Genomic DNA, 16,309 nt, shown 5'->3' with positions numbered 1-16,309 from the left:
CAATCTATCCACGCCCTGAGTGACACCTGTGTATTGGTATGATGGCCTTATCTTTTACTGATAAGCAAACAATAATGAGAGAGAGCGACAAAATATGTTAGAGTGGTATGCATACATCAAAACGCATTAGGCGTCGTCCATCAATTACGTAACGCTTAATGGAGGGAGGAGAGGGGCGGGCGTCGTCAAACGTTACGATTTGTTACATGGGGAAGACGTTTAACATTTTTTATGTAATTAATTTGATTACCACTGATGGACTTATAACTTACCATAGGATCGTCGCAATAAAGTTGCATTCCATTACTGCTACGATCGCAGTCACATGTATTCCATTGCAAAGGCACACATTTGATCGTAGTGGCACACATGCGATTCGCAGGCGACGACAATCGATTCGAATTGCACTAGATTTGACTGTAACGCTGGAAACAAGTAATAGCAATCCAAATTTCTTTCCAATTAGTTTCGACCAGAATGGAAATGGAGTTAATGCAATTAGCTATTCTTTCGTCAGAGTTGATCATTGTTTATAATTTTATGGATCGAAAATGCAGCCAAAACTCCTGCAAACAGTACCGATGTTAGAAATCGAAGCAGTAAAATAAGTGCCGAACACGTTAAAGGTTTTTTGTGTTACTTTAGATGTTACCAAACAAATTAGTCTGACTTGCATTTCGAGATCGTTTCATCGTTTTAACATAGGTTTTTCTCCCTTTTTATCGATCTATTTTTCTCTGTAACAAATTCCAAAAAAATAGCCAAACAATTAGTCTTTTTATTCCACCGCTTCGTAGTAAATGTCGAACTTGCATTTCGAGATCGTTTTATCGTTTTAACATAACTTTTTCTCCCTTTTTATCGATCTATTTTTCTCTCTAACAAATTCCTAATGCGAATGTTCGAACGTGAACTGGTCGTTGGTCTTGGAGTTATTGAAATAAGCCTTCTCGTTCTGAGGTATAGCAGTATCTAATTTATATTTCTTCCTAACTCATTATCTTTTGTGTCGTCAATATAAGTAGAAACGTATAACGGCTCATACACTTAAAAATTACTTTATTTCACAAATTAATTTCACACACTGAACGAAAACGACGTGGGAGCGCGCTCATGTTCGATCGGGTCGAAGGGCCAGGTGCAAGAGAGCGATCGACGGCACGAGCCCTTCGCTTCCGGGTAGAGCCGGAGGGAGCCGAACGCGTACGTCAGCACCCGTCACTTAGCGACAGGGCTGAGTAGCAAGGCTCTGCGCTCAGGGCCCAAAGTATCCACAACATTAACGTAACTTTACTCATAGTCTACTATATATCGTGATGCCTCTTTGATGCAGCATGCAAAATACATGCCTACTTCAACAGTTGAGATCCTTCTATCATGATGAGCTGATGCGGGCGTGCGTGCGTTTTCTGAAAATGTATGGAATTTGACACCCGCAGCGGATGACAGTTTGAAACCGCATGCGTCAGAATCAAACAGTTTTGATTTTTCCGCACGCACGCCCGCACGCCCGCAGTAGTGATTACCGCTACCTAATCGTTCAAATAGACATAGAGCAACAACAATAAGTTTTACAAACAGAGCAACTTGTCTCACGCGACATTTCTGCTTCATTCGAATCAATCAAATTACCCAGTTTTTTTTACGAACCAGCTTAATGCCAAACCCAAAAAATTACATTTGAACATATTTTAACTTATTTTTTCTGTTTTTAAACAAAAAAACAAGTAGGTTGACTACGTGAAATGATCTACTTTGATCTACGTACGGGGGGTCCCGTGGTACAGTCGTCAACTCGAACGACTCAATCACACGCCCTGGGTTCAAGCCCAGAATAGATCATCCCCCTGTAGTAAGGACTGACTATCCGGCTACGTGGTATTGAATAAAGTCTTGAAAGCCTGTATAAGCCGGCATGCAGAGTGAAATTTTGCATCGCAATTCATCGAATAACAGCTACTTGAGCTAATTGAGCTACTTTTTGTCGCCCGAGACGTTGTCGCTCTATATCTATTTGAACAGTAAAACTTTAAATGTAACCGCAAGGATCCACACAGCATAACACGGAGCGTAACATAACAACTGACAGCTACCAAACGCTTGATAGAAAACGATTTATTGCCAGTATCATGTTGAATATACTTAGTAGGTTGCTCATTGCGTGTTGAAAAACTTCTAACGCCAAGCCTACTGCTGTACGCTTGAAACACTTTACCTCCTTCCCCTAGCGTTTTCTTAAGCGTTTGATAGTTGTCAACTGTTATGTTACACTGCTTATAGACGACCCAAAAAATCGTCCGTGACAATTTTTGGCGACACTTTCCATCTGTCAAACCGTCTACGTTTAAGCACAATAGTATGGCTAACTTCGATTGTTTTGTCGCGAAACGCGAGCGCTGCATTTCTGTGAACATTTCACAAACCCCGCGACAATCACGGTTGCCCTTGATTTTGTTCTAACACTGTGAAGTGTTATTAGCACAAAGCGCTCGCAGAAAATTTGTCGCAGTAAGTTGGTCGTCTAGAAGCAATGTTACGTAATTAATGGATGACGCTTTAGTCCTGTTTTTAGAACGATTTTTTTAATTCTACTACAGATGGAACAGCTAGACCAAATCGGTATTATTGCAGTCATTAGATATTAAATCTGTTTTGTATGTGTCTTGTATTGATGTAACTACTCGATAGAGCGTGATGTTTTCGTAAGCTTCAAAACACCATGATATTTTGCAAAATGTGACCTGTTTGTAGTGCTTACACATCGATAATTCACAGTTGAGAATGAGCGATCACAACCGGTGGATCATCATGTTGCCGCTTTCCCTTTTGATGATACTCACGCTTTTAAAAGATGTTCGAGGCTTCGACCTATCTGATATGATGAAGGTATGAATATTTGGTTTACTCTATCCGACGGTAGTTCTAATTCGATTGTTTTTACTGCTTCTGATTTAGCAACTTACTGATTATTTTCAACGTTTTTTCAACACAACCATGCTACCGATGATTCGAAGATATGAACGACCGACCGAAAATCCACTTGCAGAATGGATTTAAATCACAAAACGTGTGTATTTTTTGTAAGGTCAGTGGTTTAAGCATGCAGATGGTGATAAGGTACGTCCATGCTCCTCTAAGTGTGGTAATACGTACGCCAGGTTAGCCAAGGACCGTCTGAGATGCCGTCTCAAAGAGTATCGATACAACGCTCCGATGGTGTTCTGAAAAAGAAAAAGCCAAATCATAATTTTGACAATCGGTATTTACTGCTTGATTTTGAAGATGAATAAAATTTATTAGTCTGCAAATCGTTCAAATGTCTGCTTTGATATCTACTTGTCATTTTAAAAACTACCACAATATATAGTTTTGATTGGAAAACTATCGCACTAGCATTAGCAATTTTCAAACAAAAAACAGTAATTACCTGAAATAGCAATGAGTCGTGTAACAACAATATTTTTAATGTTAACCCATTTGTATTGATTCTATTTGAAGAGCTAGCAGCTTGCTGTTGGAAAGAAACGCAGTGTTCTGCCATCGCCGTTATGTTGTTTAAATTACTTTCCTTTAAAACTTCATACGGTTCAGACCGTTTGACGCGCAGCAATGAAAATAGATCTAAACGTCGTGAATCGAAATCACTTTGTTGCCGTTTTTGACATGGTGCATAAAGATCACTGGTAAAGCGTATTTCAATGCGAAACTGCGGTGTGCTATCTTTACTCATCGTTTCCAAAGCAGCATATTGACCTTGCTGGTGCTCAACAACAGCAAGCAGAAATATATTTGTGTCTGAAGAATAAGAAGGAAAAAAGTTTAAACGCATACCAGCATAAACATTTAAGCAGATAAATTACAAACCTATTACAGTCTTATATATTTTGCCGATTCCAATGGGTTTGTGGTCTGTAGCGACGAAAGTTACGAATTTCATCCACTTCAGCATGCAAAAATAAGATACAAAATTGAATGTAATTGCCCAATGGCTGGACTAAATTGAAATTACCTTATTTGCAGTTTCTGTCATCATCACAAAATCGTACAATTTGGAGTGGTGCGATACATGATAGCTTTGATAGCACTCTACTGCATACATGCTAGGTATTTCAGAAATGGGTGCATAATGCAGCATAAGCATAACACTAGCTACTCCAATAATTATTTTAAATGCTAAAGACGTAATTGTATGTTTTGCCATTTTCACGATCGTCTAGGTTCAAACAAATGGTTTAACTCTGTTTTACTTTTTTACGTTGTTACAATCACACAGCAATTAAATTTCCAGTTAACTATCGTATTATAATTAAAGAACAATGTACGTAGCGCACTCGCTTCCAAACTAGCCTACAGTTCGTCAAACTTACAACTGAAGTGACGTATCGCTCAAGTCATGCCTGGAATGAAACCTTTCAATGGCAGCAGAAATCGATTTCGATGGTTTTGTTTTTTATATGCTCTGTTTACTCATACACATCGGTCAACAGCAACATAAACTTTCTAATTAAATCAAGATTTTACACATTTTAATTATATGTGTATAATAATAAAAGCACAACCATTTATATAATACTGCAATGTATAGAAATAATGTGATAGTTTTGTTATTGCTATTAGTCGGTTGTACAGGTAGGACACATCGATAGCAATCAACGCTTACAGTATGGCACGCAAATAGATAATTTTGCGTGTAACCGGTATCACCTGGCGCTTATCACAATGCCAGAACAGAGGATGAAACGGTATCTTGGGCGCCGTTGTAACGGGTTTTAAATGCAATTTGTTCTATTGTCTGCTAGAACAGCACAAAAGGACATCCTTTTCGTCCTATTTGTGTACTGTTTTCGCTACAAGATGCTTTCGATTTTCTTAAGTATTATAACAGCTGGCTGCTACCTTTCTGTGTCTTCTCAACTTCAGCTGCGACGCAATTTTCGCTCCAACGGCGTGCAGAAGATGCATAGCTAGGAAATGGCTGAAACCCTTGGCGCATTTTTGATTTCTTATAGGGTGCATAATCCGTTGTTTTTTTACCTTCCTACTATTGCCGAAAAGTTGGCCAAGCCGAGGTCCGTATGCAACCCCTATTTCTTAAAATTTACCTTTTCCCATAACACCACAAACCAACACATCTACCGTGACTGGTTTTCGTTCCCTTATGCATTATATTCACAAAACTAGGGAAGAAAGCAAGGACAATGCGGATGGTTCAATTGTCTTCCAACTGCTTCAACTAGTCCGGGATTGTACCGTTCTGTCACATAAGAGGGGTTGCTAGCACTACATATCAAGTAATATAGAGCAACACCCGTAACTATCAAAGCCCATTTTAGCACATTCATGTTTCTAAATCACGTACCAATGTGCAAGTACTGTGTAAAATAACATAAGTAAAATAAATTATTTATTCTTCTATATTTGTTATTCGGTATAATTTGACTACCATGTACTATAATCGAGCATATGGGGTATGACTTTAATACATAGGATATGCTAGTACGTACTATCATTCGTCGTAGTTGAAGACACAGTGTCAATTAAGGTAGGGGAAAGTTTTCCCAGGATTTTGTATGATATTTTTTCAAAAATAAAAAGACCCTTCGGGACTATTCCCCTTCTAAATCAACTGCGTAACGCATCATTCGGCCCTACACCGTGGATTCTTAGCTCCCTTAAAAGGACATTTACCTTACCATATTCTTTATCCCGGCATTGGGTAAGGGCAACGGAACGCATGAATAGAATACTCACCTGGTTTTCTTTTGATGCAGAAAAACGTTTCGGTACGTTGTGATATGCTCTCAATGTTGTGATGCACAAAACAAAAAAAGAAAAAAGTTTTACAGGGGTCTTAAATCTGGGCTTCAAGGAGCGTATGCACCATGGTGGTAGTAAGATAATGGTGGTGTGAAATCATTTTTCCCATGCCGGTACCATCGCAAGGAGAAATAACTGCACATTTGATAGTGGAGGGGTGTGCGTTGCGTAGAGTTAAACGTATATAAACCCCGTACACCTAGAAAACATCACCCATAACCGTTTGTATCATCGAACCGGGCAGATCTGCTTTCGTATAAAGTGCCAAACTTTGCAACGCAGTCTTCACTGGCTCGACTCAGGGCGCAAAACCTGGTCGAGCCAGGATTCGAACAGAAAGCGAAATGTGTGATACAGCAGTGATGTAATTCCAAGTTGTAAATGAAAGCTTCAATTACTGTGTTGTTGGCTAAAACATTGTTGTTGAAAATCAATTGCTAGAATATTGCTGTTCATTCAGTAATGTGTGATAAAAACTGTTCAACTAAACTTGTAACACCTGTGGCTACAACAAAGGAAGAGGTAAGCGTGGATTATTTATCTATATTATAACTTGTGGTTTGATAATGTAGATGTTGTAAAATGCGTCTGTGATTCGTGAGTCAGTGTATCAGTCAGTCAGTGATTCGGCAGTCTATTAGACTATTAGATGACGCATTTTCCATTCCAAAACGAAATCCAGTCTAGAAACCAGAGTAGAAATATTATCAAACCTCCTTTTGGATATAAATGACCGATTTATTCAAGTGCTATCTCGCCTCTCGATCGGTTGATCCAGCCTCCTAGGTCAAGGAGGCGATCCAAAACGTGATTTGAGCTAATTACGGATCTGTTTTTAGCTCTTACCAAAATCGCTAAAACAAGTTCACTTTTAATGCATACCATGTTGCCTGATATTAAAACCGCGCTTTCTATAAAACATGTTTCCGTTGCATTTACTTTGGAAAAATTAATTTAGATATCTATTTTTTTATTTTCATAAACCACGGATGATTGTAACATGAAACAATATTGCATGAAATCACAGACATAATTGAACTTTAAATTGCTATTATAAACATTACTAAAATGAAAATATGTTGAAATTAATCATAACGATACGGAACCTTTTTTCAATTTTAGAATCGTTTACGCTATTCACTCACAAATGAAGATGCATTCTGCTATTACAATTGGAGATCATCACACTGAAAGGAGAGTAAAGATAACACTGATTGCATCGATGGAGTGCTATTTTTCTGAAGAATACATTTCTATGATTGGACTGGAGAGACTTTGATAAATCGTAATTATGACGTCAACATCATCAACTGTAAACTGCTAGCTCCAACAAAAAAAAAACCCTAATTGTTGAGCTCAACTGCTGTACAACAGAATCTGCCATGATTAAGATGTTAGAGAAATCATAACATGAAGAGATTCTGCTTAGGACGACAATCTTCAAGCCTGAACCATGGAAGCTGAACAATGGATATATAAAGCACGCTGTTGGCTATTTACACTCTCCGTACATTATAAACTGTTCATATTCAGCATTAACATAACCATTACTGGTATTTCAGTTCCCAAATGCATCATTTCACCGTTTTTATATCGCACTACAAACAATAGTCTGTTCTGCTGTTACGTTTCGTTTGCTAATGTGTGCCTTTTGATTTTCATACAAAAGTATAGCGGCATAGTTGAGTAGGGTGTTTTTGACCTTCATGTCCATTTTTGAACTTAAATTTTATTTTGAGATTGTTTTGTTCCTCGTTGGTTTTTTCTAATTGTTGCATCGTTAAGTTTGGTGCCTGAACAATTTGTTAAGTTTCGTGTTATTACAATGAGTTACGCGTGATAGTGTCATCAACCTACAGCGAACATTTTGCTTTTTCATTTTTAGTACATTAAAAATGAAAAACCAATTATTGTTCCTGTCAGTTCGAAAACAGTTTTTCATAACACTTGTTATAATACAGTCAGAATAATTGAAGAAAAGGTTTCTACAAAAATGTTAAGGTGAATTTGACACATTATGATCGTTGAGCAACAATCTGATACGCAGATTGTTTTGTTGTTATTTTTTGTTATTTATTATTGTTTTCTATTATTGTTACATTCTTCAATGTTAATATTACACATCTTTCAGTTACCGTTAGCTCTATTAAAGCTGTAGTGTTTTGCTGAATACAGTATATTGCAAAGCCAACACTGCTTGTTATCCTTCATACAGCATTGTTTAAGGCCTGTTTTTGATGGTGTTGATGTACCTGCTTTTGTTTTCTTTTTCATTTGTGCTTATCGTTTGTTTTTGTTACTTTTCACAATGTTTATCAATGTTGGATTTTGCAGTTCTGAATTACGGAAAGTGTTTCAATGTTTAAAATGTTTTCATTTTGGTTCTTGTTACTAATTCTCATGGACTAATGTTGGTCAATAAAACTTGCCTCAGTACTATGCTTTCAAGTTGATCTAAATTACATTACCTTTTCAGTTTACTTACTTAGGCATACATATTTCCTTATCTTTTATTGTGCGATAATTGTGATAAATTATACATCCATGCGTTCGAAATAGCCCAAGCAATCATTACGTTTATCAATTTCCAATACGTTCAACATAGCATTCCATAGCATCACAAAATACAACAAAGCGTTAATTTCTTTCTCCTGGCACAATCATATAATATTATCAGTTTCCTGCATACGTAAAAATATAGTATAGCGCAAACAAATTGTTGTGACATAAAAAATTTTATCATCTGTTAACTAGTTTTAAGAAAATAGTGTGAACAAAACAAGAAGATTCTTGCTGTGCCATATACCGTAACACCGGAACATGGATGCAAGATAATAATAAAAAAAACCCAGAAAAACAAAATTTATTGATCTTTAAAACCCAGGTGAAAGTAGTAATCTAAATAAATTAATACACAGCATAGCTTTAGGCACTTTTCTTCTTCGAAGCTATAATTTGATTTGAACGTCATAATCGAGAAACATTAACAGTTTAAATTTAAAACATTGAAAACACTCAAATCATGTATTCACGACACATTCCAATGTTTATGTTGTGTATTAAATTATGTGTCTTTGGTTAGATAGTATGACCAATCAGTTCAAATTATTAATCATACTGTTTCTAACGTAATAATAAGCATGCTCAATTTTATGTTTAAATAAACACACACAAACCGGCGTAACGTTTTATCGGTTAAAATAACCTGTGTCTATGTGTATAATGACGCCAAAGTAAATGAAAGAAATGAAAACACCGTAATGCGCAAACGCTAGAACTGACATTAAGCTCTATCGGTTTGGCAGTTCCGCCAGCCTATAGCAAATTACAAACAATGCAAAGAGAAACTAGCATTGGAACATCTTTTTATGTAGCCGTATTATCACTAATTTAATTCATCTAAACCTTAGTGCCAATATAGCAAACTGAACTAAATTAGAGCTGCTGGAATGAGAAAGTGTTTGTGATGCTAAATGATTCTCTGAATTATTTTGTGTGCGTATGTGCATGTGAGTTTGTACGGTGTTAATTTTTTTTTATTCACTTACCAGAGTATCAACAGCTGACAATGACAGAGAAAATAAACCATTATTTGCCGAGTCTCTATGTAAAGAAAATAAACATAGCATAAGATGACATCAGAATGATTCAAGCAACTAAAGTCTAAAATGATGTGATCGAGTTGATACCAACTATCACCACAATGTAAGTAACAAACTACAAAATATCGCAGGGAGCTGGGACATATTTACAAATCAACCTAAAATAAAGTGTTACGCGGACCCGAGTCAGTATTTTATCATCCGTCTGGTCATATTTTTAACTTGTGTTAACTTTTAAGCCAACATATTGTGTGAGAAATGTCTCTGATTGTAGTGTTGCATCGTAGGCCATATAAAGATTCGTAACAATTACTATATACCAAAGGCGAAACAGCTTGCAGCTGATGGCAAAACACAGATCGACACAGGCATTGCGCCGCGTTTTACGTATTGCATACATTTTGGCGTTTCAAATGCTATGCGTATGCTATTCCATAACGCTTAAAAATACAGTTATTTTTTAAAGCACTAAAATGAGTGCAGATGAATTTTTCAACTTGGAAAACCCCAAATTAAAAACTACATTATATAATGAACACCGCGATTTACATCTAACAGTTCAACAACCTTTTTATGGAGGTAACTCATATAATTCAATAATCTGTATAATTTTATATTTAATTCAAAATTAAACATCAGAAGAATATGTTATTTGTAACTGTATTTTTCTCACAATGTAATGATGAAGCTATATTTTTGCATTTAAATATGATGCTTGCCTGTTATCCCATACTCTACATGATGTGTTCGGTCACTCGTGAACACGTTTGTATGGGTTGCGTACAACTACGAACAAAAAATAGATAGAAAACAAGACCGCTCGAGAAACTTAACGCCCATTTCTATTAGTTGTCTCATTATTGCAGTGCTACTGATTGGAAAGAGATCGTTCATTCAGAACCATTTTGTACCAACAACACCATGTTGAAATTTTGTAAACTACATAAGTTTAAAACGTCTTCCTCGAAACGAAGTGACCTTGGTGAAAGTGAAAGTGTGCAAGAAACCCTTTTATCATTTGTGCGACAATATTCAACGCGGTTTAGAAGGGGTTCTAGGGCTAATAATGGTGTAAAATCTTCACGTTTTCAAAATCTTTCATCAACCTCGAGGTAAACAATTGAAAAGAAAGCTCATTGGTTTTTAAACATGTTTTTAAGTTCTCTGTTGTCGTTCACAGTGCCTCACATGTTCAACATACTGTGATGTCAGGTAAATAATTACCTTTGCGTGTTCCTTAAATATAAACCACGCTACTTTATAAGAAGTTATTTGATTTTAAAACAATTGTACCATTGAATTATATATCAGAAGTACACACATTTCCTCTTTAATCACAGTTTCTTCTACTTATACATGCCTTTTGATAATACGGCTTTCGTTCAAAACCAAAGCTCGATCGATCATGCGTATCATCTTATGAAATGAAGGACAGATCAAGCAGCTTTGTTATGGTGTCTGTGCGCAATAATACTAAGAAAACGGAGAGAATAAAATCCATCACAAAAAAGGAGAGTGAAATACAGTAAGAGAGAGAGAAAGAGAGAGAGATAGAGAGACAGAGAGAGAGAGATAGAGAGACAGAGAGAGATAGATAGATAGAGAGAGAAGAAATATACAGAAATACATGAAATTAAAATGAGGGAGATAAAAAGAAACAAAGAAAGTAAGTTTTGTCGTTCTTGTGTACAATTAGGTGTTCTGCATTGTTTTATGCTTATGAACAAACGGAAACAATCTGCTTCCCAGGGCTTCTCCTTCGTTACTCTCTGAAGACAACAATCATGGAAGAGACGATCCTAGGTTTAAGAATTAGTGTCGCCAACAGTGTGTCACGAAACAGAGAAACTGTGCCACAATTTCATTGAAAGTGTGGCCTTCGAGCAGTACGGTACGTCATTTGCTGTCTTGGATGTAACACTTTTATTCGTTACATGTGTTGTTTTGTTTCGGTATCTCTGTTAATGTCGAACGGAATTGATTTTAGTTATTTATTTTACTAATATTTGAATCATAACACTAAATATGAAGTTAAAATGTCCTTCGCCGTTGTGTATAACTTCGGAGTCAGATAATGCATTTCGAAAACGCTTGGAAGCTTGCAACTGCATGAGCATTGGGAAGAAGAAATATAGTGAAAGTTATAGTGCCACGAAAGATAGTGCATTTGAAAATGTTAAATGTGATACGTGCAAGAAACAAACCAGGAATAGATCGGTCGCATTTTTGAAGCGAATTGGCAACAATATGCTGCTCCATCTCAGCACAGGAGCTAACTCGAAAACTTCAAACACCACAGACCATCAGGTTTATCGTGCTTTTGATGAGGACCGTTACATGCCACCTTCGTTGTACCGAGTTGTTACAAACCTCTCACCGCCATTGATGGCTACTTCGACAGATGACACCATCACCACCCTTGAAAGTGATGCCAGAAACAACAGCGGCGATCTACGTGCTTTCTCAGTGGCCCTAGGCTCAACTTCTGAGTTACACAGCGATCGCAATCGATGCATCTACCGATCTTTTCACCAATATGTCTTCACGCCACAGACTCACGTTGGAAATGGAAAATATACTATCGAACGGAAGCATAAAGTGAAGAAACGTGATCGTCTCCAAATGCAGAGTCAGCAGGAATCACAGCAGACCAATCAGGAATTCCGCAAAGGTCCGCAGAAGCAAATGAAGCCTGAATCTAAAACACAACGTGAATCGTTTGCGACGAATAGTGACATACGCACGGGTAAGGCATGCATAATACTCAACAAAAACTTTCACATCATCTATCAAGATAAACAATAATATGCAGCGACAAATGTATCAAAACACCTTTGATCTAGCGTTGACTTCGTCAAGCAGTCTAAAATTTAATGTAAGGATGGTTCTATATACGCAATTGACAATTGCAGGCTGTCAAAAAACTCATTTTAGATGTTTTAACTATAACATATATTTAAAAGAGTATTACATCACTAACAATGACAATGAACATTTTTTGGATAATTTAATATAATGCAAACTTGGTTTACGGCAAATGCAAAACAGACTGAATAATGCCACATAGCAATATGCGGAGGTAATACATAATCGAAAACGTTTCTTCGACTTTGCTACAAACAAAAAATAAAAATGGTTTATGAGTCCGCTTCAAAGCACTGACATAGCGTACCAATGAAAACACAATAAAGGGTGGCTGAAAATTGCAAATGAAACAACCTGCATAACACAGCATTTGGAAATAACCAAGCCTCTTCCTTCAATCTCATTTCATTTAATGGAGGGTAATATTAGTAAATATTTATTTACCATAACTTGAAAGACTTAAAGTTTTTCTTCTTTTTAAAAACATCAATCAACGTGAAGATACGAAGATCATCTAGATCATCTTGATTTATTTGCAATACTCTGATTGTCGTCTAAGCAACTTAAAAACTATGATAAAAAGTAGCTAATTTGTGACGATTGACAGTGTCAATAGAATGATTAACATCAAATGACAAGGATGACAAGTTGAATCTTGGAGCCATGAAAAAAAAGGTTTATAAGAATTATACTGTAGCCTTCTTAAATCAATACTTTAGAATTCCTAACATCTAATATCATAGTTGGTAAATAGATATTAATTTTAATTGGCTAATTTGGAAAAAATGAGTGTGTACGTTCGTTACTATTTTTTCATATAGAAAAGAAAAAAAATGAGTGCGTACGTTCTTTTTTTAAACAGAAAAGAAAAAGAAATGATTGGTATGATTCAGTTTTAAAATTATGACATACCTCTATAGTACATGTACTATGTATGCCTTAAAAAAGTGTTTGAATAATGTATCAATTGTTAACCATTTACCTAGAAAGAGTTGTGTTACTATTTTTCTTGCATAAAAGATAGAGCACACCCAACTCCCAACCCAACACAGGTGCAAAAGCGGAAGTTGATCTTTTGTGTATGTTAATCGATAGTTCCGGCCCTGTCCTCATCCCTTTTCAGTGATCAGAACATCACAATCATGCAGTTCAATAGTACACTCCCGATATCCGGGGTAAAGAATGAAACGCATACAACGGAATGAACAAAATCGATTTTCAAGGTATTTTTTCATTCTATCTTTATCTAACATCAGAATCTGCCAGCTATGCTGCTCCCATTGGCCCTCAAGTTACAAAATTCCATAATGGACTTCACTCAACCTGGGAGTCAATGCGAGTAGCAGTATACGCAGATACATGGTTGCCAATTCGCATAACTAGTTGAACTGCATTGAAGTGTAACGAATGGCGACGAAAATAACAATAACAAAAAAACGACACACAATGCAAAGTTTAGATGGAAAACGATCGTGTTCGTGGAACTGTGGTGAGGTTTAAGTAGTACTTGTTATTAAAACTGGCCTTTTAATCGAAAAAACAGGCCTGATGTTACTTTTTTCTAAATTCAATTAATTTTTTGTCGAAATAAATCATTCCAGAATATAAATCATTTGATTTATTAGGTCAACATAATAAATTTAGAATAACATAAATTATTTTGCTTCAATTCAATAAAGCCTACATAAGTTGTCAAGCGTATATGTTCTGACTGGTGATATAGACCCATTTGTGCCCTCTCTTTCCTATACTTACTGTTCATGCTGTTCATTGATCCGAATCCAGGGTAAGTCGGGTACGGTTGATTGCGTATGCAATTTATAAATGCGGCAGATGATTGTTCCAAAATTCCAGACTGCTAGAGGAACATGTTTAAACACATGTATTGGAATATGATAGAAAAATTTGTTTCATATACCTTCGTATTGCGATGATTCTTTTCAATACTTTGGACCTTTATATAAATAGTGAATTAATTTACGCATGCGATATACAATCGGACTGATTAAACGAAAAAGTAAAAATATGTCTGCATCGATGGTCTGTGAGATTATTCAGCGTCGTTACAAACCAGTTACACATCATTTTGTTAAGCTGCCTCTTAGACGCATTTTTATGCCATTTAACCCAGTTGGAATTCGATACCTGTCCGACCATTTTGGAGCCAATGCCTCGATACCTTAGACCAACTATTAGGTCGACCGAGCACAAACATCAATGACCTCACAGAGTCTAAATACTCAATTTTAGACCACACCCTTCTTGATTAACACAATACTACTAGCTCATCTTCATTGTCCTCCCTCGTACACTTTTCCGGCATCAATCATTTGCTTGAACGAATGATCAAGTGCTGGGGCTCCACTTCTCATCTCTGTTTGGTTGTACTGCTCTATTGTCACTCGAACCCAATGTACCCCACCTTTGAAACGGAACCTTCGAAACCCCTCAACAAAGTCAGCGGTCAAACGAAATGGAAATGAAAACAAACACACAACGGAACTGCTAAAAGTATTGTCTACCATTATTTCAAACACATGCGTAAAAGTGTGTTAGGTTCGTACGATCGAAGCTCGACCGTTCGGGGTGGCGCACCCGAGAGAAGAGATTCCATTCTCAGCAACCAGTACTCTGCTGCTCTCGGCGTTTTGGCGTTTAAACCCTGCACTGCAGCGTATTGATGTTGCATGCGTGTGTGCGTCCACTTAATTAACATCATCACGGCAATCACACTATGCTCTTTAAGCTAGGCTCTTTTGCCTTTGTCGACACTGCATTACTGTGACCGAAGCATAACTTTTTAACTCCAGCAAGCAGATCCCGCTAGTCTGCCGCGTTTACGGAGATCGTGCATACATTCAAGTAACTATTTAGTCATTTTCGGTTGTTTCAGAAGAACAACAACCGATCCCAAAAGCTGAAATAGATATTACAAATAGATACCCGGATGTAAACGATGTGCATAAGTACTATTTTTTAATGATTATACTAAACTAAAAAGGTTTATAATATTATACATTATATTAGAAGTGTTTTGGTTCAAATAAGTACTAGCCATTTACAACATCCGTTCAAACCAAGTTCTTTTGTATTACCGAGAACATTTCTATAGTAATGCTTTGATATGTGGCTTATGTATTGGTGTACAAAAATTTGACGAAGCCTCCACTGCAAAGTCATTAACAATCACTGGTAACCCTGTGTGAATGTGCGCGATAGAGCGCGGCTCGCGCGTTCTGTGCACGCTGTATCCCTTCCTAAGCCAACTGAACCCGAATCGGTCAAACCACTGGGGGAGCAGAGTAACGAGCCTCGAAGAAGGGATGGGATGGTGGTAGAGCGACAACAACAAACAGCAGCATTCAACACAGAGAGACCGTGCCATCTAGCACCACATCGCGATCGGCGTGCCTCGACGACGATGATGTCGACGATGAAACCAGTCGCGCACAGTATCGCGTTACAGCTTGAACGATAAAGTTCAAACCGTCCGTCCAATACCGCCGAGAGTGTGCTGTGCGGTGTTTCGTCCGTCGAACGCGAAAGTGCGACCCACTAATTCCAGTTATGTTGCAAGTGATTTCCTAAGCATAACATTAACGTGTCCATCAGAGCACCACAACGACATCGGAATCAGTGTACTAATAGCATGCATAGTAATCCATAGCTCCTACCGAACTATTTGCTGTGATTAACGGAGCTGAGCATTCCAGAATACACATTTACTCTGGTTTTGCATACACGGCTGTGTTTCGTTCTCACAGTGTTTCTACGATCGTACATACTCGAGCAAGGCTGATTCACAGCATCGTGAAACACAGATCTCATCGTTTCCGGCACGACCATACTAGGTAGTTCTTGTTCATCTTCTTTTGCGAAACGACCCGATCACCGAGTCTACCGTGTATACAGGGTCACTAATGTAGTTTTACCACGTAGCAGAATAGTTAGTGGCACAGACTCTCTACGGTTGGTTGTTGTATTTGTAATTGTCTATGCTTCTATAATTGAAAAATGGACTAACT

At 37.2% G+C, this 16,309-nt stretch overlaps 2 protein-coding genes across 2 annotated transcripts in view; one reads left to right on the top strand and one right to left on the bottom strand.

Moving 5' to 3' along the window:
* Positions 1-3,086: 3,086 nt before the first annotated feature.
* LOC120950641 (uncharacterized) lies at positions 3,087-6,335 on the bottom strand. Its single transcript, XM_040368857.2, has 4 exons — positions 4,010-6,335; positions 3,865-3,940; positions 3,428-3,795; positions 3,087-3,221 (listed from the first exon to the last, which is right to left on the bottom strand). The coding sequence occupies exons 1-4, from the start codon at positions 4,199-4,201 to the stop codon at positions 3,087-3,089; spliced, it is 771 nt and encodes a 256-aa protein (XP_040224791.2). The 5' UTR covers positions 4,202-6,335.
* A 5,691-nt stretch (positions 6,336-12,026) lies between these two features.
* Positions 12,027-16,309, top strand: part of LOC120950637 (uncharacterized) — a 31,483-nt gene continuing 27,200 nt past the window's right edge. Inside the window, exon 1 of the mRNA XM_040368841.2 lies at positions 12,027-12,165. Coding sequence (XP_040224775.2) covers positions 12,042-12,165 — 124 coding nt within the window. The 5' untranslated portion in view covers positions 12,027-12,041. The remainder of the gene's footprint in view (positions 12,166-16,309) is intronic.

The sequence above is a fragment of the Anopheles coluzzii genome, chromosome 2 (assembly GCF_943734685.1).
Source record: "Anopheles coluzzii chromosome 2, AcolN3, whole genome shotgun sequence".
NCBI classification, from domain to species: domain Eukaryota; kingdom Metazoa; phylum Arthropoda; class Insecta; order Diptera; family Culicidae; genus Anopheles; species Anopheles coluzzii.
The sequence above is the reverse complement of the archived record's forward strand: the minus strand, read 5'-3'. Positions and strand labels throughout refer to the sequence as shown.

Bases quoted from the DNA above. Each gene is read 5' to 3' on its own strand.
- LOC120950641 (XM_040368857.2), bottom strand. From the start codon at position 4,201: ATGGCAAAACATACAATTACGTCTTTAGCATTTAAAATAATTATTGGA. The intron at 3,796-3,864 runs GTTTGTAATTTA...CTTATTCTTCAG, and splicing joins AATATATAAGACTGTAATAG to ACACAAATATATTTCTGCTT. The intron at 3,222-3,427 runs GTAATTACTGTT...TTTCTTTTTCAG, and splicing joins ACGACTCATTGCTATTTCAG to AACACCATCGGAGCGTTGTA.